We start from the raw sequence: 23,173 nt of genomic DNA on the forward strand, positions 1-23,173 counted from the left end.
GAAAAAGAAATGGTCCATAAAGGTGAAGAGATGAGGCTTGTAGAGATTTAGTGGAGTGGCCTGAAGATTTCACTCCAGCTAACAGGCCTGAGGGAGGAGGGGTTTTCAATTTGTTTTGTGTTTCTTTATGCTGTGCTTTCACTGTGAAGGTTGTATTAATTGAGTGGCCCAATTCATACATTACAATGTTTATTAATTTGTTGATGTTACATTGGCACGAATAAACTGCACCTTTCATGTAAACTAATATACATCTAAAATCCACATGATGTTATGTTTCATGATGATTGATTGGTGAATATTTACAACAAGATTTGCTTTTCAGATTTATCATTATTAGTGGTGTCTGCTAAGGCATCAACACCGAACACCGCTAATAATGGAACATAAATCTGTAAAACTAATCTTGTTCCTGAATTTGAATAGGAAACATTAAATACTCACATAAATAAATCCGAAACCCTAAACATTAAATTTCAGCATGGAACGCATTCTGCTAGCAAGCAGCAAACTACATTGCTACACTATCATTCAAAAGTGGGGGATTTTTTGATATATTTAAAAAACAGTAATATTGTAAAATATTACCATTTAAAATAACTTTTCTATTTTAATATATTTTATGTCTGTTGATGGTCAAGCTGAATTTTCAGTATCATTACTCCAGTCTTCAGTGTCACATGATCCTTCAGAAATCATTCTAATATGATGATTTGCTGCTCAAAAACATTTTTGAAAACAGTTAACTGCTTAATACTTTTATGCAAACCATGATGCATTTTCTTTAATGAATAGAAAGTTCAAAAGAACAGCATTTATTTGAAAATGAAATCATTATAAATGTCTTTTATTTGTCACTTTTGATCATTTTAATGTGTTTTTGTTGAGTTAACATTAATTAAAAAAAAAAAAAAAAATTCTTACTGACTCCAAACTTTTTAACGGTACTGTACGTAGCATCTTGGTCGCAATTTTCCCACAGGTAAGCACCTTCTTCAGAAAATGAAAGTCTGAAAGTGTTGAAATGACTGAAAGTCTGAAAGTGTTTTTGTGTATTATTTCATTTACGTGTCTGCTGAAAAACATTAGCCTTAACATATGCTTCCTCACATGGTTCGAGCGCATCAGTATCATGGTGATCCTGCTGAACTGCATCACTCTGGGCATGTACCAGCCCTGCGAGAACATCGACTGCACCTCAGAGCGCTGTCAGGTTCTACAGGTCAGTATGAACACATACAGTCCTCCACACAAACTAGCTCTTTTTCAAAACCTTGTGGGCAACCTACTAAGGCACTATTGTAAATGCCATGGAACAAAATAGTCTGTTTTATTTTATTTTTTGTTGCCTTGTAGGGGGGAGGAGGGCTTTCATTGCACAGCTTAAACATGTACACACTCTATTAAATGATTAGCTCACCTAAAAACTGTCATTGTTTACTCACTCTCATATTGTTCCACCTGTATAATTTACTTACTTCATGGAGCACAAAAAGAAAATATTTTGAATGATGTAATTTGGTCGCTATTTTCAATTTAGGTACAATGAATGAAGACTGGGGCTTTCAAGCATTACATAAAAGTATTATAAAAGGGGGTCAATAGGATGATGCACTGAATTTATAATCTTCTGAGGGCATTTATGAGAGAAGTAACATCAGATTCATGAACTAACCAAAACATTTATTGCACTCAAGTAAAAAAAAAAAAAAAAAAATGCTGTCTACACAAGTTTTCAGTTATAATAAAGTGCTGGACTTAAAAGTAACAAAAATATTCTCTTTTCCTCTTTTCCTAACTCATACTGTATTTTGTGGTGACGTTTGAGGTGGTTGTAGAGATTGGTGGTGTTACCTTGCGGTGCTGCGACAATGCTAAAGCACTGCTTACAGATTATGAGTCCTTGTGCATCGTCATCAGGTTTAAACCCAAAAAAGTTCCACACACAATGTGCTTCTTTTTTCTGTACTAATATTGTTACATCGTCGCCACCAGGATTTTCCACACTGGCGGCGTTCATTTTTTTTCTCTTTTGTTTGAAAATTGCAACTCCAAATCCACCAAGTAAACTGACTAATCTGTTATAGGGCCCTACTGAGCATGGTTTAAAGTGCAGGGTGCAAGTGCGTGTCCGAATCCACTTTTGCTAGTTTAACAACGGGGAAAATGGTCGGTGCATGCGGCGCATGGTCTAAAAGGGTTGTCCCTATTCTCTTAATGAGTAATGGGTGTGTTTTGGGCGTAACGTGCAATAAACCAATCAGAGTCTCTTCTCCCATTCCCTTTTAAAGCCAGTTGCGCTTGCGCCATGGCGGATTCGCTATTTACATGGCGGAATTTGCAAGTGGAAAGACTGAACGCATCGGATCTGCTCGTGCGTGAGGTTAAAGCGCGCAAGCAGACCATCTACAGGACAATCCGGATTCCGGATAATATGGACACAATATTAATGTTATATATTGTAATCCTTTTATTTTTAATATTTGGCTAGATTGAGTACTGCTGCATCTCTGTGTTAATAAGCAGAGTGTACGTGCTTGGTGAACCCGCCTATAGGCACATATTACTAACACGCTCTTTAAATAACAAAAAAAAATATTGCGCCAAAACCAGGTTTTTGTTTGTCAGTGGCGCAGTCTATTTCAGTTGCCTCAAAATTGCAACGCGCCAGCATGCCTTGTTTTCAGACCAGCACGCCCATGTGTGCACAAATAGGCGCAAATGTATTTACTATTTAAACAACGTGGCACAGGATGTGAAAATGATAACTGCGTTGGGCTGAAACTAGCAAAAGACACTTGCATCGCTCCTGGCGCTGAATGACAAAATGGGGGTTTCGCTTAGATGCCTATCACCTTCGAGTTCTACAAAACGAGCCAATGGCACTCCGGGCATGAGGCACTCTGGCCCGTAGAAAGGAGAGGTTCGACCACGGGGTGAAGGTCTGACGGCAGGCCTGAGTAACTAGTACTCGGAGCGTGCCCTGTTGCCATGCCCCTCTCGGGACTCGATTGCGAAGCCAATGCTGAAGCGGTCTCATATGAAGCAGTCCGAGCGGAGTGGCTGCCGCTGCGGATGCCATATGCCCCAGGAGCCTCTGAAATAACTTCAGTGGAACCACATTCTTGCCCTTGAATTGACTCAGACAATTCAGCAGTGACTGCGCGTACATGGTGACCAAGACGATTTCCATACTGAGAAAAGAGATCCTCTGCATGGGGGAGAGTTTGCTCTTTTCCCAGTTGACCCGAAGGCCCAAACAGGTGACGTGCTGGAGCACCAGATCCTTGTGTTTGCGAACCTGGTCTCGAGAGTGAGCTAGAATCAGCCAGTCATCGAAATAGTTCAGGATGTTGTTGGATAGTCCTGTGTTGCCGGAGTGGCACAAGGGCTGCCTTCGTGAAGACGCGAGGGGACAGGGCTAACCCGAATGGGAGGACTGCGTACTGGTATGCCTGCGCCTCGAAAAGCAAACCGTAGAAACGGTCTGTGTCGAGGAAGAATGGAGACATGACAAGTATGTGTCTTTCAGGTCGATCGCTGCAAACCAATCCAGTGGACGAACACATTTGAAAATGCGTTTGGGTGTCAACATCTTGAAAGGAAGCCTGTGAAGGGTTCGGTTCAAGACGCGCAGGTCCAGGATTTGTCGTAACCCACCGGTTTTCTTGGGTACAATGAAGTAGGGGCTGTAGAAGCCGGACTTCATTTCGGCTGGAGGGATGGTCTCGATCACACCCTTCGCCAGTAGGGTGGCGACCTCCGCACGCATGACAGGGGTGTTGCCACCCATCATGGTATAGCGGACTCCATGTAAGCGGCGTTGCAAACTGAATCACGTAGCCGAGCCTGATTGTTCTCGCGAGCCAGCGTGAAGATCTAGCCAGGCTCCCAAAAACTGAACCAGCGGGGTCATGCAAAACACAGACGTACCCACGATGGGGCAGCGAGGCGGAATAACCGGCCCAGACGTGGGAGGCGGAGCGTCCCGGTGTGGGGGCACGGTCATATGCTGCGTCCTGACAGAGGAGGCCAGGGAAAGACGAGAGTGGCGAGGCGGAGCGTCGCACACTGCTATCTGCGGCCTCTGGGGGCTCAGAGATGGGGGTGTCAGTAACCACATTAAGGTGAGCAAACAAAAGATTCTCCCCCGGCCCTCCACCGGGGGAAGGAGTAGCCCTGCTACCATCACCTGGGAAGAACTGCAGGGGCTAGTACAGGCTGGGGCGCCTTCCTGCGGCCACCTCCACGACGCGGCCTGGGTGAATGCTGCTGCTGGGGCCGGGAGGGGCAGGAGCCGCAGGAGGGCGCCCTCGACAGGGCAGAACATGTTTTATGGCCTCAGTCTGCTTCTGGGCGGCCGAGAACTGTTGGGCGAAGTCCTCGATCGCGCCGCCGAAGAGGCCAGCCTGGGATATGGGAGAGGTGAGGAACCGGGTCCGCTCAGCCTCTCGCATATCGGCCAGGTTTAGCCAGACGTGTCTCTCCTGGACCACAGCTGTGGACATCACCTGACCCAGGGAGCGTGCGGTCACCTTCGTCACCCGGAGAGTGAGGTCAGAGGCGGCACACAGCTCTTCCATGATCCCCGGATCAGCTTTACTCTTGTGCATGTCCCTGAGCATCCAGGCCTGGTAGACCTGCAGGATGGCCATGGCATGCAGTGAGGTGGCTGCCTCCACGCAGCTCTATAGGATTTTGCAACCAGGGTAGACGAAAATATACAGGCTTTGGTAGAAGCCAGGTAGAAGTGCTCTGAGGTCACAGCTGCATCGCAACAGAGCGTTCCACCGGGAGGACCCCAGTGTACCCTTTGGCCGCTGCCCCATCGAGGGAAGAGAAGGCAGAGGAGGCCTCCGAACGATCACGGGAAGACAATGGTGACTTCCAGGACATTGTGACCTCCTCATGCACCTCCGGAAAGAAAGGTATTGAGGGCGTCAGCACTTGCCGTCCCCAAAAACCAATCATCCAGCCGTGAGCGCTCGGGACAGGGTGGAGGGTTCCATTCCAGCCCGATGCTTGCGGCTGCCCGGGTGAGCATGGCTGTCAATTCCGGATCAGACTCGGGCAATGCTGGCATACCTGAAGGCAGCAGCACAGCCAAGTCTTCATCTCTGGAAGACTCCAGCCCACCTTGTGATACGGCGATGGACATCGTCTCATCATCTGGAGCGCCGAGTGAGATGCGGGGAGCGTCTGAAGACGGACCCGCGATCTCAGCCTCATCATAAGGGATGGTAGTAGGTTGGTGATTTTGACTTCTGTCTACACTACAGCCTCTGTATGTGCAACACCCTCAGACGTTTAGCAACAGTACATTCATAAGCCTTGTGTTTACAATAATCAAAGCACAGACCAATTTTATTGGATGCAAAAGCTTACCGCTTAAAGGCATAGTTCACCCAACAAATTTAATTCTGTCGTTATGTATGCACATTCATGTAATTCCAAACCTGAATGACTTTCTTTCTTTTGTAAAATATATTTTAATGTTTTGGCCAAAGACGGCCATTGGGGTCCAAACAGGAATAAAACACTGAGACATTTGTCAAATATGGTCATCCTTTCTGCTGAAAAACATGAGGGTGAGTATTTTTCTTTTTTGGGTGAACTATCCCTTATAAGTTTTACAAGGATGAAACAATATAGGCAAAGCATTGTAAGTCATCTTATAGGCCTTTAGTCTGAAAGAAGAAAAGTTATATCTCGATAACTATATCACTCCTAATTACTTGGCTTTCCACCAATTCGAATGAGTTTTATTGCAATTCTCAATAACTTCCTACAGTGCATTGCCCAATTAAGAGATAATGCTGACTGTGCTGATGGCTTACCTTACATCTCTGGCTTACCTGTGAAAGTTGTATACGTTAAGGCAGGCCAGAGGCATCAGACAGCAGCTTTACCTTCTCAGAGGTGCAGCTGAAATGGAGCGAGAGCCATGACTCAATATTTTATCAGCCAAGATGGCTGACAGGCCTTCAGTGAGCTCTCACTGTTGAAAGCTGTACTTTCATTGTGTAAAAAGAGTTTTGAAGAGAGAAATGCAAATGAATGTCTGCAATGCGATATTTCTCACATTAGCTTTTTGGATTGACTACAAAACAAAAAGACGGGGTTGAAATGAAAACTGTGTGGGCAGGAACGAGAGTCTGTCTCTCTCCTGCTTGCTGTGTGTGTACGGACTCGTATAGAGAGCCATATGTCATGTATGGCGTGTGGAAGAAGGTAGCTTTAGAGGAAGCATCCTCTTGGCGCCAGGATGTTTGCGTCCTCTGGTCCCACAGGGGATCTTAAACCAGTGCTGTTTTGCTTGCATGCACCGGCCGGTTTCAAACTCTCCGTTTCTCGTGCGGGCTGCCATCCAAATTGGCATCGCTGTACAATAGCCTCCTCCCTGTATCGCACATACACACACTGCAGTGTGAAACAAAACCTGTATCAGCTCTACTTGGCAACTGGACTTGCAAAGTGACTAAGAGCACAATAAAATTACACTTCTCACATCTTTATAATTGTCCCTGCAGAGTCGAACTTAAAAACTAAATGAGTGACCAACGTAAGAAGAAAAAAAAGCCATTGATGAGGTTGATTGCTATCCCAGCTATCTGTGGTGTCGTAATGAGAAAGCAGCATGGCTTTGACGGCGACAATCACACGTCGGAGTGTTTGTAAGGAGCTAATTAACAGCCCTCTTAAAGTCTGTGTACTCGCGCAACTCAATTGTTTATGAAAGAAACACTTTCTGTCAAGCCGATCATCTGCTCTGATCGTCAGTCATCTCAGTGTCGGTTGGGAAATGAGATCTATGGTGGGTCGTCCAGGGTCAAGTGAAGTGAGGCTGAACAGGCTGAGCGTTGACTGGACTTCATAATCAATTGTTCTTTTACACAAGGGTTCTTGAGGGACCTTTTGTTTCAGGCTCATTCAGCTTTTGACTTCTCTCAGGATCTCATTAGCTCTTATTGGCAGTCAGACATTGTTTTAGAAAATTTTTGCTGTGCAACACATAGCTAAGTATTTCGGTCACCATGTCCTTCCTAGAGCAAAATTTGCATTTTCATTCAGTCTGTCTGTTTTTGTTTTGTCCAGGTGTGTCTTATGTAACATAATTTCACACAGCTAAAGTCAGACCATTCTGTATTTGTCTTGAAATGATGCAATCTAATTAAAATATAAAACAACTTATCATTGGATCGTGATTAAAATGAAGTGGTTGTCTCTAGTGGTGCCCTCGACTAAAGATTTTTCTAGTCGACTATTAGTCGTTAATTTAAGCGATTAGTTGACTAATTGCACGTGTATATTAATAAGCCAAATCATAATAATGAGCCTTTAATTGCCTATACATAGCCTAATCAGCACTCAGGCGCACACATAAAGCTTGCCACAGTCCACCGGCAAAAGTAATGATTATGAATGTGTCATGAAAAAACAGCAAGGAGACTGTCTGAACATTTTAATAATTTATGGATAAACTAGTGTTTTCTGTGTTTTTGGCTGCAGTGATGAAGTTTACGATGCTGATACGTTTCATAACATAATCTAAGAATATTTGTTTGCTATATTGAATATTTGATATGCTCCTAATAATAGCTCACATTTATATTGGTTAACGTTAAAGCCAGAAGCCATCTAAAGTTGCTACTACTTACATGTTTCAAATGATAAGCCATATTTGAGGTTGATGTTTTCCTGCACAAAAATTAGTCAAAGAAAAAAAAACACCTTGTGGCCGTGAGAGACAGATCATTAATGGTAATTACAGTAAATTACCGTTAATGATCTGTCTAACACGGCCACAAGGTGGGTTTTTTTCTTTGACTAATTTTTGTTCGACTAATGCCAAGTGCACACTGATTTATAATAGTCCTTTACGATTGTTGCTTGTCAGACTGTACGAACATGATCATTGCTGTAAAGCCATGTCACACTGTAAGATCTCAGTTGTCATTAATGTCAGACTGTGCGACAGTCAAGGCGCGTTAAAAACGGATGCACGCAAGAAAACTTGTCCGGACTTTTACATCATCAATCAGTGACAGTGAGTTGCATTTCACGCTGGATTGAAATGGTGGCTACAAAGAAATCTCTAACGTTAATTTTGGTCATGGCTTGTCTTGAAAAACGAAGACAATTTGATGGCCGTCGTAGGAGTAGTCACTGCAGGACTGAGAGTCAAATCATCTATCTATCTATCGTTCGTTGCATAAATTAATAAAATCTGTTCTCCTGTCTTGTCTGTCTTTCTTTCTATCTATTGTTCTCTTTTTCCATCTATCATTCTCTCATTCTATCTATATCGTTCTATTTGTCAAACAGTGGCTTTCTGAGTTTCCTCTCTCCTGAAAAGCACTAGTTGTCACTCATTTACAGTAGGAATCACAATTGGTGGAAACAGTATATCCTCACATTGTGTCTGCCGCTTGATGATTCTGATGCACAGCTGATGGAAAAAACATGCTCTGAAAGTCATGACAATTGCCAATTTTAAAGCTACCAATTTATTTCCAGTTGCCAAGGTTGACTTTGCAATTCTAATAACTAATCTAATGCTGGATCTGTTTTACACACACAAAAAGTTTTTTTGCTGGACAAAGCATATTTATTGACTTAGTTATTTTTTTTATTTAAATAATTATTTGTTATTTTTTCATCATTAAGAATTGATTTCATTTACAAATTGAAAATTTAAATTGAAAATTGGTGGTATTGGGGAGGCACATTCTCATTCTAGAGAGCATCTAATTGGACAAATCTATGCAGTGATTGTCAACTTTTGGGAATACACTATAATGATAGCTAAATAAGGACTCAAAGCCACAGTACTCTAGATTTTGATTTTCCCTGTCAAAACATATACTGTGTTATACAAGTGTCTTTATTGATCTCTCTCTGTCTTTTAGGCTTTTGATGCATTTATCTACATTTTCTTTGCACTGGAGATGGTGGTGAAGATGGTGGCTCTGGGGATCTTTGGCCATCGCTGTTATCTTGGCGATACTTGGAACAGACTAGACTTTTTCATCGTCATGGCAGGGTAAGGGCACTTGTGTTTTCTTTCAACCTTCCCTGACATGCCATTCATTGTAGCTGCAGGTGAATCGGGCTATAGTGACCCTATATATCTTTCTTCTCTGAGAAAATCAATAATATCAGAAAAGTGATCAGCACATCCTTGAGTTGCCCTGGGGTTAAACAGATCAAACCACCTGAGAAAGTAGTTACTATGTCTGACTTCAAAGAAATTGATGGCAACATTTTGGAAGAAACCGTACAGCACCTTAAAACATCAACCTCCGCTCTTGACACACTTCCCACATCATTTTTCAAAAGTGTGTTAAACAGTTTAGAAGCAGATCTTCTAGAAGTGGTAAATGCTTCACTTCTCTCTGGGAGTTTTCCAAACTCACTGAAAACTGCAGTTGTCAAGCCCCTCCTGAAAAAGAACAATCTGGATAAGACCATATTAAGCAACTATAGGCCGATCTCAAATCTTCCTTTCATAGGCAAGATCATTGAAAAAGTTGTCTTCAATCAGCTGAACAAATTATTATGCTCGAATGGATACTTTGACAATTTTCAATCTGGTTTCCGACCGCACCACAGCACAGAGACAGCGCTCATAAAGATAAGAAACGATATTCGCTTAAATACTGATTCAGGCAAATTATCAGTGCTGGTACTACTCGACCTCAGTGCTGCATTTGACACTGTCGATCATAACATACTTCTTGACAGGCTGGAAAACTGGGTGGGGCTTTCTGGGATAGTCCTAAAATGGTTCAGGTCATACTTAGATGGGAGAGGTTATTATGTGAGTATAGGAGACCATAAGTCTGAGTGGACGTCCATGACATGCGGAGTCCCTCAAGGCTCAATTCTTGCGCCACTCCTGTTCAACCTGTATATGCTCCCAATGAGCCAAATAATGAGAAAGAACCAAATTGCTTACCACAGCTATGCAGACGACACACAGATTTACTTAGCCCTATCGCCTAACGATTACAGCCCCATTGACTCCCTGTGCCAATGCATCGATGAAGTCAACAGTTGGATGTGTCAAAACTTTCTTCAGTTAAACAAAGACAAAACTGAAGTCATTGCGTTTGGAAACAAAGATGAAGTTCTCAAGGTGAACGCATACCTTCACTCTAGGGGTCAAACAACTAAAAATCAAGTCAGGAATCTTGGTGTGACACTAGAGTCAGACCTTAGTTTCAGTAGTCATGTCAAAGCAATAACTAAATCACTATCATCTGAAAAATATTGCAAGAATTAGATGCTTTGTTTCCAGACAAGACTTAGAGAAACTTGTTCATGCTTTCATCACCAGCAGGGTGGATTATTGTAATGGACTCCTCACTGGCCTTCCCAAAAAGACCATAAGACAGTTGCAGCTCATACAGAACGCTGCCGCCAGGATTCTGAGCAGAACCAGAAAATATGAACATATCACACCAGTCCTCAGGTCTTTACACTGGCTACCAGTTAAATTTAGGATTGATTTAAAAGTATTATTACTGGTATATAAATCATTCAATGGCCTAGGACCTCAATACATTGCAGATATGCTCACTGAATATAAACCCAACAGATCACTCAGATCACTAGGATCATATCAGCTAGAAATGCCAAGGGTTCACTCAAAGCATGGCGAGTCCGCTTTTAGCTATTATGCCAGCCGCAGCTGGAACCAGCTTCCAGAAGAGATCAGACGTGCTCCTACAGTAGTCACATTCAAATCCAGACTCAAAACAATTCTGTTTAGCTATGCATTTACTGAATGAGCATTGTACCAATGTTCGTCCGACTGTTTGTACTGTACTGTATTTTATTTTTTATTTTTCTAAACTGTTTTAATTATTCTTATTTCTTTTTATTATTTTAATTTCTTCTATGTAAAGCACTTTGAACTGCCATTGTGTATGAAATGTGCTATATAAATAAACTTGCCTTGCCTTGCCTTGCCTATATATAGTGGGTGGGTTTATTTTTTCTAAGTAGAGACGTCTGCATTCTGTGAACTGTATTATTGAAAATTTAAATTCAGTTGTTATGAGAAAATGGCTCATGTAGAATATGATGAAATGTTTATATTGTGAAGTTCATCTCTAAGAGACTTGTACTTCATGTTTACCTCCAGAATGCCAATGATGGGCTTTTCATTTGTTCTGTTGTACGTATGTCCAGGCCAAACCCTTCAGCTACAGTCCTTCAGATCTCACTTATGTTGTGTATGAGCATCCTATGTGTTGTTTTGATGCTGTTTTCAAAATCTCCCAGTTTCCAGTGCCAAAAAGAGAAGTGAAAACTGCTATGAGAGTATTAATTTACCAAACTTTTCTGGATATTTCTCTGAGGAGGACATCAAAACAGAAAGGAGAAGCATTGGATCAGCAGGACAGACCTGCTAGAGCTAGATAAACTTGTTGTAATTTGTTATATACACACATAGTCTCTCTCTCTGGCAGACTATTCACACTAACACACTAACTCACAGGAAACAAACACTCATAGGCTAAGAAGCTGAACAAATTGGAACACAGCCATAATGTTATACGGGTTGTTTTTATTTTCATTTTTTTTATTAGTTTTTATTATATACTACCTTATGAGCAATGCGTCCCATAACAATATTTATTTCTCTTCATAGAGCACATTAAGCTTTTCTTCTCTACTTTTGCATGTTGCATTTGGTTGCATTTGGTTGCACAATTAAGTGTGTTTTTAAGTACAATAGGGTAGTACAGGGTTTGTATCAGTGCGCAGCCCTACCCCTAGGCTGCTCTCAGGTTTGGCAGGATTCACTGATTGAAAGATTAGACTCATTAGAACATGATGGGCATTAATGTGGCCTTGCCTATTAACAGACATTAGGGGCCGTTCACACAGAATGCGTTTTTTTCTATTCCAATGCGCTACTTTTCTATGTAAACGCGCTAGAGGGATGTGTATTTAAAAATGAAATCCTGATGGGACATTTAACTAACATAAAATCATTTGTACTTTTTGAATGGTGAAATTTAAAAAAGCCCCAGAGCTCAACAAGTATGAAATATCATCCACGAGCAAATACAACATCATTAGTGCACATTTTAATGAGAACCAGTGACTTCCAGGCGACGAAGACATGTTTAACCAAGTAAAATCGAAATGTTTCTAAGTACCCCCTGAGGTACTTGCACACCTGGTTGGTAAACACTGGATTAGAAGCCCTGTTACGTCAAGTCCTCTCCTGTGTGTGTTTTCTGTGTGGTGGGATGTCTGTGTGTTTGTGTGATATTTTCTAGCAGACTCTTGGCTAATCCTTCTGTTGTGTTGTGGGTGAAGTCAGTGAGGCTATCTCTAACTACACACCCAGATTACATGCCTCTTTCTCCCCATTTTCCCCTCCCTCTCTTTCTCTCTCACACACAGCCTCGGCTCAGATTGCCTTACTGCCTTTTTTTAGTCACTATCTCTCTCTCTCTTTTTCTCTCTCTCTCTCTCTCTCTCTCTGTCTTTTTCTCTCTTCCATCCCCACACCCACAGAAAAATCATCATTTTTGCAGTCTCATTTCACAAAATGCACACAAAAGTACACACACACACATATGTACACCCCACACATTAACACTAGTAGACTGATGGTACATGAAAGTGAGGGAGATGAAGGGAGAACAGGAAAAAGAGGCTGCAGCAAAGTAGTGAACAATTAGAGAGAGGCTGCCCGTCGGCAGGTAGCTAATTACTCTCACAGACACACACTTTGATTGATGTGCACTGAAACATCCAAGATGTTTCTCTCTCTCTCTCTCTCTCTCTCTCTCTCTCTCCCCCTTCTGAACCTCTGTTCAGGATTTGCCTCTGTTTATTTATGTCTCTCCCCACAATACCTCACGTATGCTGTGACTTTTTTTCTTTCTTAAATTTGTCCCTCCTTTGCTTTGGCACAATCCCTCACTGCTTGGCACAGCTTGGTTGATTTGTTATTCAATTATTCTGTTGAAGTTATACTAGACCCACCTGAGGGACCTGAGATATAGTAATGACTATATTTATTACGTTAGTAAAGACTTTCTGTCTGTCTATTCCTCTGTCTGTCTACTCATCTGCCTATCAATCAATCTGTCTATTTATCTGTTTGTATATCCATCCATGTCATCTCTAGTATTATTTTTTAATTTTGTCAGCTATTTATTAATTTAGTCTTAGTCCTCTTTCAAATGTACTTTTAGTTTATATTTAGTCAACATTGTCCTGTTTTTTTTTTTTGTCAAGTTTTAGTCGACTAAATGTCTGGGCATTTTAGTCTAGTTTTAGTCAATGAAAACACTTTCGTCATGCTGCATAATAGTTCAACTGATAATGATTATTTTGCTCAAAATTATAAACGCAATGATTTCATCAGGTTTGAGCGATCTCTCCCGTCTCACTAGACTGTTACCCTTTCAGCCAGAGCAACAGAGGGCGCTCATGAGAAGAAAACAGGAGTTATTAGTTATACGAGTTAACTAATGCAAAAACTAGTTCATGTTTTTTTATGACATATGCAGAAGCATTATTCCAGCATGAACAAAGGCACAGGGAAGAAACAGCTAAAACATTAAACCAAATAAATATACGATTATAATCATATATGATTTGTCTACGTTCTTCAAGCAGTCTCTGGTATTTTCCATAAACATATGTGTATTTATTATCGCAATGGTTAGAAGTAGCCTTTAGCATTGTATGTAAATATTTAATTCTGCCTCACATAGACGATCACTGCCTACGGTGATCAGAATCCCCATCGTATCACAAGAAAGTTAATTCAAACACTCGCTGGTGTGTCTGAAAGTGAGTTATGAGCTGAAAATTGATTAAAATGTCTTAAATGTTGACGTTAGCTGGTAGCCTTATATAATGACATGGGAAATAAGCAGCTATGTTGACCGTCTCCTAACTCAGGTAAACTCCGCCTTTGTTCAGGACCACTCCTCAAGCCCCGGAAGTGACAGTGGAAACACAACTGGCCCTGACACACACTAGCACGCTCTCTTCTGTCCCGAAAATGGAAACACGGCTATTGGTGCTGCTTCCGCAGTGTTGAGAGAGCACGTATATATGGTTGCCAGATTGTAAAGACTATGTAAAGACCACCCATTGGCCCAATGAAGGAATCCAACAGTGTGGGCGAAGGTATAATGTGTGTATGTCTTTTCAGTGCTCCAGTGAAGTTCACTTAATTTATTAGAATTTAGTTTCAATATTACTTTAGCTCTACGCTTAATCTGACTCCAATTTCAAATGATAATCAAGTTTAGATTGTGTTTCTTATTAGAAAATAATCATAAATATTGATTATGACTTAATTTAGATCTTTGATTATTTTCTGAGTATCCCATTCTTTCAATTATTCATTCATTAAGGGACCCGATGCCGCACAGAGTCTCACGCCCCGGGTTTATGTGGATCTCACGGACACAGTCTTGCCAGTCTGATCTAGGTCAGAGGGTGCAGGGTTTGCTAATACCTCTTTAGTTGGTTGCCTACTGCTCACTCATACAAAAAAGTTTAGTTTATTTAGCCACTTCCGTACAACTTGCCAAGTCAGTGATAGACAGAAATCAAAAGGTCTTCAAATGACGTGCTTACTGCTCTGTTCATATATGCGCCTTTAGTTTGACCTTTCCTGCACACAGACCTGCGGTAGCACCAGCCTCCTCATAATCTACTGGTCATAATGATTTCAGGAGAGTCCAGACTAAATTAAATATAACATTTTATTTGTCAGGGAAAAATTGTATCAATTACACAAGTAAATGATTAAAAGCCAATTCAGAAATAATAAATACATGACATCACTTGCTCAAATATTACTCCAAGTGTAAGAAATGTATTCCTGACAGAGACACGCAGTGGTGTGTCAGTGTGTTGTGAGTGTAAGCCTCGGGAAGACACTGACACAGCACTGTATGGGTTTTTTTCCTGGTTACAGGTTCCCAAAGACTGCTCTGCCACTTAAGACCAGACCAGAACAAAAGGGTTATACAAATATTTTTTAGAGTTGTTTTAGGTCAATTCATGTACCCCGGGGGGTAACACCTGGTTTCGGGGGAGAGGGGAGATCTTGAAGATACCCCACCCAAAGAGGAGAACAGAATTCTCCTAAGTTTTCAATCTTTTCTCATAATACCAATGACTGCAATGAAATTAAGACCATTTTGCCAATCGCACTGAGACACTTAAAATGATACCAAACATGAAAAGGAAAAACAATAGATTCACAAGATACATCATATGTGATATATAGACAATCTCAGTGAACTTTTAGTGACTTGAGGAGGGAGAGGGGGATGCATATATAAACAAGGAGACAATTTTGGACAAGACAATGTCCTGTGCTCTTTCTTTGCGATCTTCTGTCCAAGGTGCGTTTTATTGCTTTATTGTAGGGTGAGTTTTATCTCAGCTTTTGTCTTAGCAGGAAAATCAATTCTTACAACTATGTAACACCAGCAGAAAATGTATCCTTTTAACAGAAAAGCTCTGATTGGGGATTTGAACTCTTGACATCTGGCAACCACAAATATGAGGCTTGTACAGGGGTCTGTAATATTTTGTCTCCCTTTTTTCAACAAAAATAAGAGATTTTGGTAAAGGTTTTTTTTTTTTTACTACATTTTCATCAACGATATTGCATGTTGATATAGTCAGTTACCGTTTAATGACCTTATTGTCGTGGAACTTTTTTTTTTGTCAGATTTCGTCCACGAAATTAAAACTAGTCAGCATTTATTGGTTTTATACCCTGCTATGGGTTTCATTTAATGCAAACTATACAAACTATTAGCAAATTTGTCTTTGGGTGAGTGTCTGTCTGCATAGGAGGGACTGCTTCTTTAAGAATGTTTGATGCAGAAAGGCCTCCTGCAGGTTTAATCCCTCCATGTGGAAAGGATGTTGATAAGCTCATCTCTTTCTATGGTCTATGTGTGTGTGTCAATTTGCATGTGTCTGTGGTGGTTAATTTGTCCAAATGTAGCTTGTTCCCTTCTCTCATGTCCCTCTGTTGAAGACGTCCTGTAGGCATCATGATGCCTTTGAGGGTCGGACCCTTTTGCCATTAAAGCGTGTTTGTGTAAATGGTGTTAATGTCAGTGTGTTTGTAGAGGGGAGAGATCCTGCTCTCTCAGGTATTCTCACTCTATATGACATTTCAATCGCCAGTCTGACATTTCAACTGATTCTACACTGCAAAAAAAAAAAAAAGGGAAAAAAACTCTGCTGATATTTTTGGATCATTCAGCCTGGTCAGTCTGACTTCTGCCAGAATATTTGCTTTGAGTGCAAGTGTGTACTTGTGCCTCTGAGCGGGGGTGTGTGTGTATTCACCCAAAGCCTGCATTTATGCATCTAAATGGAGCCGTTTATTTCATTCGTAATCAGGAACACTGCAAAGAACTCTACTTAAAGTGCTACAGTGTTGTCCGATTATACACCCGTCTCATTCTGAAACAAAATAACTGGTCATGTAGTGTTCTTCACTTAGCTGTCCAATCCCCTCTCTGATCCTCTATTCTAATCAGCTTTCTTTGCATGAATGAATAATGTAGCCTATGTATGCTAATGGGAGGGCCAGCTGCTGTATGTGATTAGCAGGTGTTTATTGAGTGATGGACAGAGCACCTAAGGCTCTGCTTTCCTCAGCAGGCCCGGGCGTGAATAAGTAAAGATGTAATGAAAATTCAAAATGAAAGAGATTGAAATTGAATGAGATGTTCAGAATCAGTGGGTGCCGTCATGGATACCACCACTGTTACGGCAGTATTGCTCCAAGTAATGTGGAATTTTTTTTATGGGGGTACTGTATTTAGCATAGTATGTATGATAGTAGATATTTTCAAATAGCTGACCTGAACTTGTTTGTGTAGATGCGTTTTCGGCTCATACTTAACGTCATATTATTTGAGTTCAGTGCAAGAGGCCGCTCAGGAAAAGGAGTGCAATGGAGTGAAAGAGAACACAGGGATCTCAAGACTCGTTTTTCAAAGAACTGCTTATATACTGTATTTACATTTATGCATTTGGCAGATGCTTTTTAATCCAGAGCAATTTACAGTGCATTCAACAAAGTATCCATTTTTTAAACGTATTTTCTCTGGGAAGCAAACCTTGGTTGCTAGCACCGTTCCAGTTGAGCACCCAAAACTACACAAATATTCTGTTTAATGTCAATCCTGGTAACACGTTCTCACATAATGAAAGTCAGAGAAGCCTAAATGGTGTAAAAGCATCATAAAAGTTGTCCATACCTGATATTCCATGTGCGTTAAATCTTTGATAGCTTTGTGTGCCCAATTTGACTATTTTTTACCAAGCGACAGATTCATTTGCAAACATTTTTTTTGTATATTTAGGCTAAATTAAAATATTAATGAATACTATAATCATATATAAATAATACTACTGCTCTTGACCCACCAGTTGAGAAGCACTGATTTAGCTGCTATAATGCTGTAAGATGTGAAGATATCCTGAGAACTTTGGATAGTGATGGAGAGAGAATATGTGTGTTCAGAGAGAAAGAGAGATACGACAGGAAAAAAGAGAATGAAGGAGGCTGAGTAAAAGAAAAGAGGGAGAGGGAGAAACGTGTTAGTGACGAGTACACGTCAAACTTGGGAGTTTTCCTGAAGCTATGCTAGTCTGAAGCTTTTCAATAATTCATGATAGACATGCAAGAAAGCAGAGACATCTATTGAGAGAGAGAGAGCGGGATGGAGAGAGAAAACGAGTTTTTACATCAGTGTGAGCTGTATCTTAACATTTTCGGCTCTAGCCAAAAAACGCGTTTCAGGCGGTACATGGAGGCAGGAAGGCATCAAGGCCTCTCTGAATCCAATGTTTGCATAACATCCACTTCTACTGAGATGAAGGCAGAATAGAGCTATTCTTTGCTGCCTATGATATCCCACAATCCTGTGTGTGTTGTTCAGTGCTTTGTAGAAAGAATAAAACAGCAGCTGATGGAGTGGTTAAAAGCAGTTTATACATGTGTTAATTTCAAATTAAGATTAGTATTTATGGCGAAATAATCTTTAAATGTTTACTTGGTTATCTCTAAAGCTCACTCAGATTTCTTTTTCAGGATGTCATTAGATGTGACGTTATGGTGTCTTAGCAGTGTCTGGGCAGTAGAGCAGCTGCCTTCAGTTTTAAACAGTTCACACTTGTTGAGAGTTTTATTGTGAGCCTTATTCCTCTTGTTAACTAGTTTTTGAAGGAGATGGGTTATGGGTAGTATAGTATTTGAGTTTCTGGGCTGGTGACCCAAAAATTTCAAGTTCATGGGTCGATCTGCTGGGTAGCCAGGAGCAAGGCACTTTAACTCAGGTTTCTTCAGGCTCGTTGTCCCTACACTAGCTGTACTAGACCATTTCATAAAAAATGTATGAGCTAAGAATAACTGAAGTTTAGTCCACTCTTTGTGCATGCAGTGAATACAAACAGGTCAAGGCTATTTGTGTCACACAACATTACCACATCACTGAACCTGAAACTGCAAAGCGTCAGTACAGAATTCACACACCATTCATTCATTAAAAGTTCTTAACATCCCCCTTTACATGCATGTTCGTTTATTAAATATTTTGTAATGATGCAATCAGTTACCAATGAGTATTTAATACTCTCAGGTTTTCAACAATTTAAATAAATTGTGCAGTGTTGCGGTGGGCAGCTCCACCCACACTGAAAATCTATTGGACTAAAATGCTATTCTTTTATCAAACATGGACGGGTAGAGATTAATGGTGGGTTTGCAGCCTATAATTTACATATATTTGAAATGTTTTCTATTATGAAAGCCAGTTAAAAAGGAGCTTTTTTAATATTTTGATTTTGAAGTGTGAATTGGATTATCATTGTTTTGATTAATTGTGGAAGTTTTGAAACATTATGATAAATTCCTCAAGTTCCACAAGAAGATCCATAAAAATCTCATCTGGTTAGGCATCATAAAAATCATGGAAAATACAAGTTATCTTAGAATTACAGTATTCAGCTGCATTATATTCGGGCGCATAAAATCCAAGTGATGCTGATTTTCTTGCATCACACATCATTTTTTTACTTTTCGGACTAAAGAAAATGGCTTGTCTGATCATGCAAGCTTATGACATGTTAGATATGTTAAGTTATGTTGAAAACTTTGGCCTATTTTTTATAAGGATTTGCATGGGTATTGTGTAACATTACTGGATTTTATTATTATTAAGGAGTATGTCTGTCACTGCCTGAGCCACACACATGCGTGAGCCACACAAGCAGCCGCAGTTGTGCGTGTGTGGCAGCGTCCCAGTACTTTTCGAGTGCTGACACTGCTGTCAGTCAGACAGTAATTGACATAATGGGATTGTCAAGCTCTACAACAGCAATGCAGTCGATCTTTCTTCTGTGGTAGTACTACGAAGGAACACAGTCCATGTCCTTGTTCTCACTCGCATTCTGGCCTGTTTCCAACTCTGAATTACTAACTCTTTTCCCTTAAGCCAAGTCTTTTGGAGAAATCCATGCCACTGGGGTGATGAATATCCCATAAGCCCTTTGTACAACTTTTATTAACATCCAGTCTCATTGGTACAGTCATAATGATTGGTTACTTTTCTAATCAAGGCACAGCATGTCTGCACCTGCCTGTCGAAATGCAGCGCTTGCAACCAGATGTTTACTCTCCACTGAATATTTTAATTAGCTCTTTGTTTCTACTCGCCGGTAGATTGTAAACTGGATTGCAGTTTTTTTTAGTTTGTTTGCTTTTAATGTCATAGGTTATTCATTAAGTTTTACTCTTGACTAAAATGCATCTTATTTTATTTGACAAATAAAATGTTAATAAAGTGAAAAATTAAACCATATTCAGCCTTTTTACTGATATTATTGGATTATTTGAAACAATCATATTCTGTCTAGATTTTTTTTCTACTTTTTTTTTAGTTCATTGTTAATGTCTTGTAGTCTTTTTTTAAATAAAATAATTAAAGTAAATGGTTTAATTGCGTATATGTGAGAAGGGTTTTGGCAGTGGAGCGGCTCTGGAGAGCTGTGGAGTATTTCTCGCTGTGTGGTTATGTAGACATGTTGAATGTGTGACTCCCTGTGCTGCTGCTATGAGATGCTGTCATTATATTCTCAGTGGCCGGTGTGACTCATTCGTCCCGTTCTGTGACTCAGCTCTCACCACAGATGCCTCCCATTGAAAAACATCTCATGGAGATGGAGGTCAAAGGGAGGCTGACGAGATTGGTGACATCACGGGAGGTGTGTCTGCTTTAAGATGGTCCTCACTCAGGTGGAATTAATGCGTGTGTGTGTGGCAACACAACAGCATCTAGATTTGTTCGCTGTGATGAACCATACAGATTAAATGGGAGATCAACAGCAGATAATGTCTGGTTCTGTCTGGGAAAAGAAACCCTCTGGCCTCTATTTTCAAACACACAGTCCCACAGGGCCGTTTGATGCAGAGAGCAGTGAGTAACTATTTCAAACAGAGCTGCTCTCTCAGAGACGAGAGAGATGAACCCCCACCACTTCAGTCCCTGACATAGTACACATGGTCAGATCAAGATGAACGGTTGGGTTGCATTAGAACGGCCTGTTGTGTGCGTGTGCTTGTGAGAGAGAGAGAAAGAGAGAGAGAGTCAGGGTGATGAATGGAGGTCTCTGTTTGTAGTGTATAGGGCTGGTCTGTATGAAACTGCTGCTCACCTACAATGGATGTTACCTGGTGCTGAGGATGGAAGACCAAATTCCATTCAAATGTTTGGGGTCAGCAAGATTTTGTTTTAATTTGAAAGAAGTCTCTTGTGCTCACCAAGGCTGCATTTATTTGATCAAAAATACAGCAAAATACAGCTAAAATGTTTAAGTTTTTTATTCTTCAGTGTCACATGATCCAAAAATCATTCTTATATGCTGATTTGCTGCTCAAGACACAATTATATATCATTATGTATATTATTATCAATGTTGAAGACATTCTGCTGCTGAAGATTTTTCCACTCAAATTGTTATGCGGATGACATAATTTTTAATGAAAACCAAACAAATAAATCCTTAAAAAAATATATATATATGGTTATCAAAATAGATGGTTCAAAACCCCTCTAAAACCATTACGCTAGGACCAGTCTGACCAGTTTGATGCTCTGCTAAAAACAACAAACCACCTTTGGCTAGTTTAATTTTTTTAAACAGGGCAGTTAGAGAGAGGTTAGAAATGGACATGTAAAAATAATTAGAATGTATTTGGTATAATAATAAATAACTAACACTAAAATAAAATGCTACAAAAGTATAGACTATGGCCCTTTGTAAGTAATGAAAAGGGTGGCAGAAGCCAGTGTTTAAGTTGAGACCTACTCATTCAAGGCAGAGTAAAGAGTCCAGATAAGGGTTGGGTTCCACATTCTCATGGTCTTGGTCTTGTCATGGACTCGAGAACATTTGGACTCAGTCTCGACCTTCCTCTGGCCTTGTTTTTTAATGAGCTGGTCTCAACTACAACACTGGCAAAAACAGCACTCAGTTTGTTTACACTGTGACAGTAATTTTCTGTATGTTTGTATTTCTCAGGATGGTGGAATACTCCCTTGATCTCCAGAACATCAACTTCTCCGCCATCAGAACAGTGCGTGTACTCAGACCTCTCAAAGCCATCAACAGAGTGCCCAGTGAGTAAACAAGACACATACATTTTCCCCCAAAAATCCGTGATCTGCAAACCTCAGGTGTTACACATGATCCGATTCATTGTGTGTCATTTTTTCTGGTGTTAATGCCAAGCCTCAAAATCACCCTCATGTGTCAGCTTCAAACCCTGTCCTATCAAAGCCACGGTAGCGTGCATTGTGTAGCTTTGTGTTTGGCGTGCAGGTCTTCCAGAGCAGCAAAGCTGGAATTAATCAAACAGGATTTCAGAGCTATTGCTTCCCTGCCACCACCATTAGCAGAGCCAGATTAATCCCTCCTGTAATTGGGTAGAAAAACAGTCGTCCTTGAACAAATGCCATAATTCATATTCCTCTGCTTCACGTTCACACCCATCCAAAACTTGTGGCCTTTCTTTGAGCTTTTATAAGAAGCCCAGGATTTATCAATATTTCTGTGCCCATGGCCATGGTGTAGCGCATGAAATATAAATACTAACTGAATTAGCTCGCATTTGATTTTGCTGCTGGAAGTCTTGCTGAAAAGATAGCGAGTGTTCAAGGGAGGGTTTCAGGAAATGTTTGTAGAATGTAGGTCTTTGTGTGCCTGTAAATAAAAACAGATTTCAAAGACACTCACAAGCACAGTGCATAAACACCGTTACACACTCTCCCTCATGCATGTAGGCATGCAGAATCGAATTAACATCCAGACATCCACTTATCTGTTCATGTAGCATGTCAAATTGTAGCAAGGTTTTATGCTTTGTAAAGGGATAGTTCATTAAAAATTAACATTCAGGGTTTACACTTGGCATTAACATGCGATCACCGTGATCCGATCAAGCAGATCGAATCATAAGCCAATCAGGACATGGTGCGTTTACACCTGTCCACATCAAATGGCTTCTGTATCTGGATCTTGCATTCCTGTAAAAAAAAAAAAAAGGTGCAAAGTCGACCTGAAGTGATGGGTTTTCTTTTAAAAACAGTTTTCAGTCGGGGGACATTTTACAAATCTCGCAAAATGAGGATGAAGAGGCTGCAAGTGCTAATAATGTGGATAGATGCCGTAATGGAAACGGTACAGAGAAACGTATGGGTCCGAGAACATTGCCAGCTGTGGTGGGAAAAATGCGCGTTCTTTATAGAAAATGAATGGTTTTGCAACTTTTGGGTGCAAAGGCAAACATTTCAGTATATATGGGTGGTGGGGGGGAGACTACCTCCGAACATTCCGATCAGAAGCGCGTTTACATTTGTCTTTTCAATGTGTATGTGGACAACATCCGGATACAAGTTGCATGTTAATGCCAAGTGTAAACACACCCTCAGTTATCATTTAATTATCCTCATGTCGTTCCAAACCTGCCCCCCCCCCCCCCCCCCCCCACCTTTTAGAAAAAAGAACATCCCATCCTTGGAAACTAAGCTCTCATTTGATTGACCTTTGCGCCACAAGTTTTTTAACTGTGATTGCCTTTTCTGTG

General features: G+C 40.7%; 1 protein-coding gene across 1 annotated transcript in view; it reads left to right on the forward strand.

Moving 5' to 3' along the window:
- The first annotated feature begins 992 nt into the window (after window positions 1-992).
- Window positions 993-23,173, forward strand: part of cacna1ia (calcium voltage-gated channel subunit alpha1 Ia) — a 125,717-nt gene continuing 103,536 nt past the window's right edge. Inside the window, exons 1-3 of the mRNA XM_084117691.1 lie at window positions 993-1,222; window positions 8,910-9,043; window positions 21,610-21,707. Of these exons, the coding sequence (XP_083973817.1) occupies window positions 1,025-1,222; window positions 8,910-9,043; window positions 21,610-21,707 (430 nt within the window). The 5' untranslated portion in view covers window positions 993-1,024. The remainder of the gene's footprint in view (window positions 1,223-8,909; window positions 9,044-21,609; window positions 21,708-23,173) is intronic.

This window comes from Abramis brama (assembly GCF_963993115.1).
Source record: "Abramis brama genome assembly, chromosome: 1".
Taxonomy (NCBI): domain Eukaryota; kingdom Metazoa; phylum Chordata; class Actinopteri; order Cypriniformes; family Leuciscidae; genus Abramis; species Abramis brama.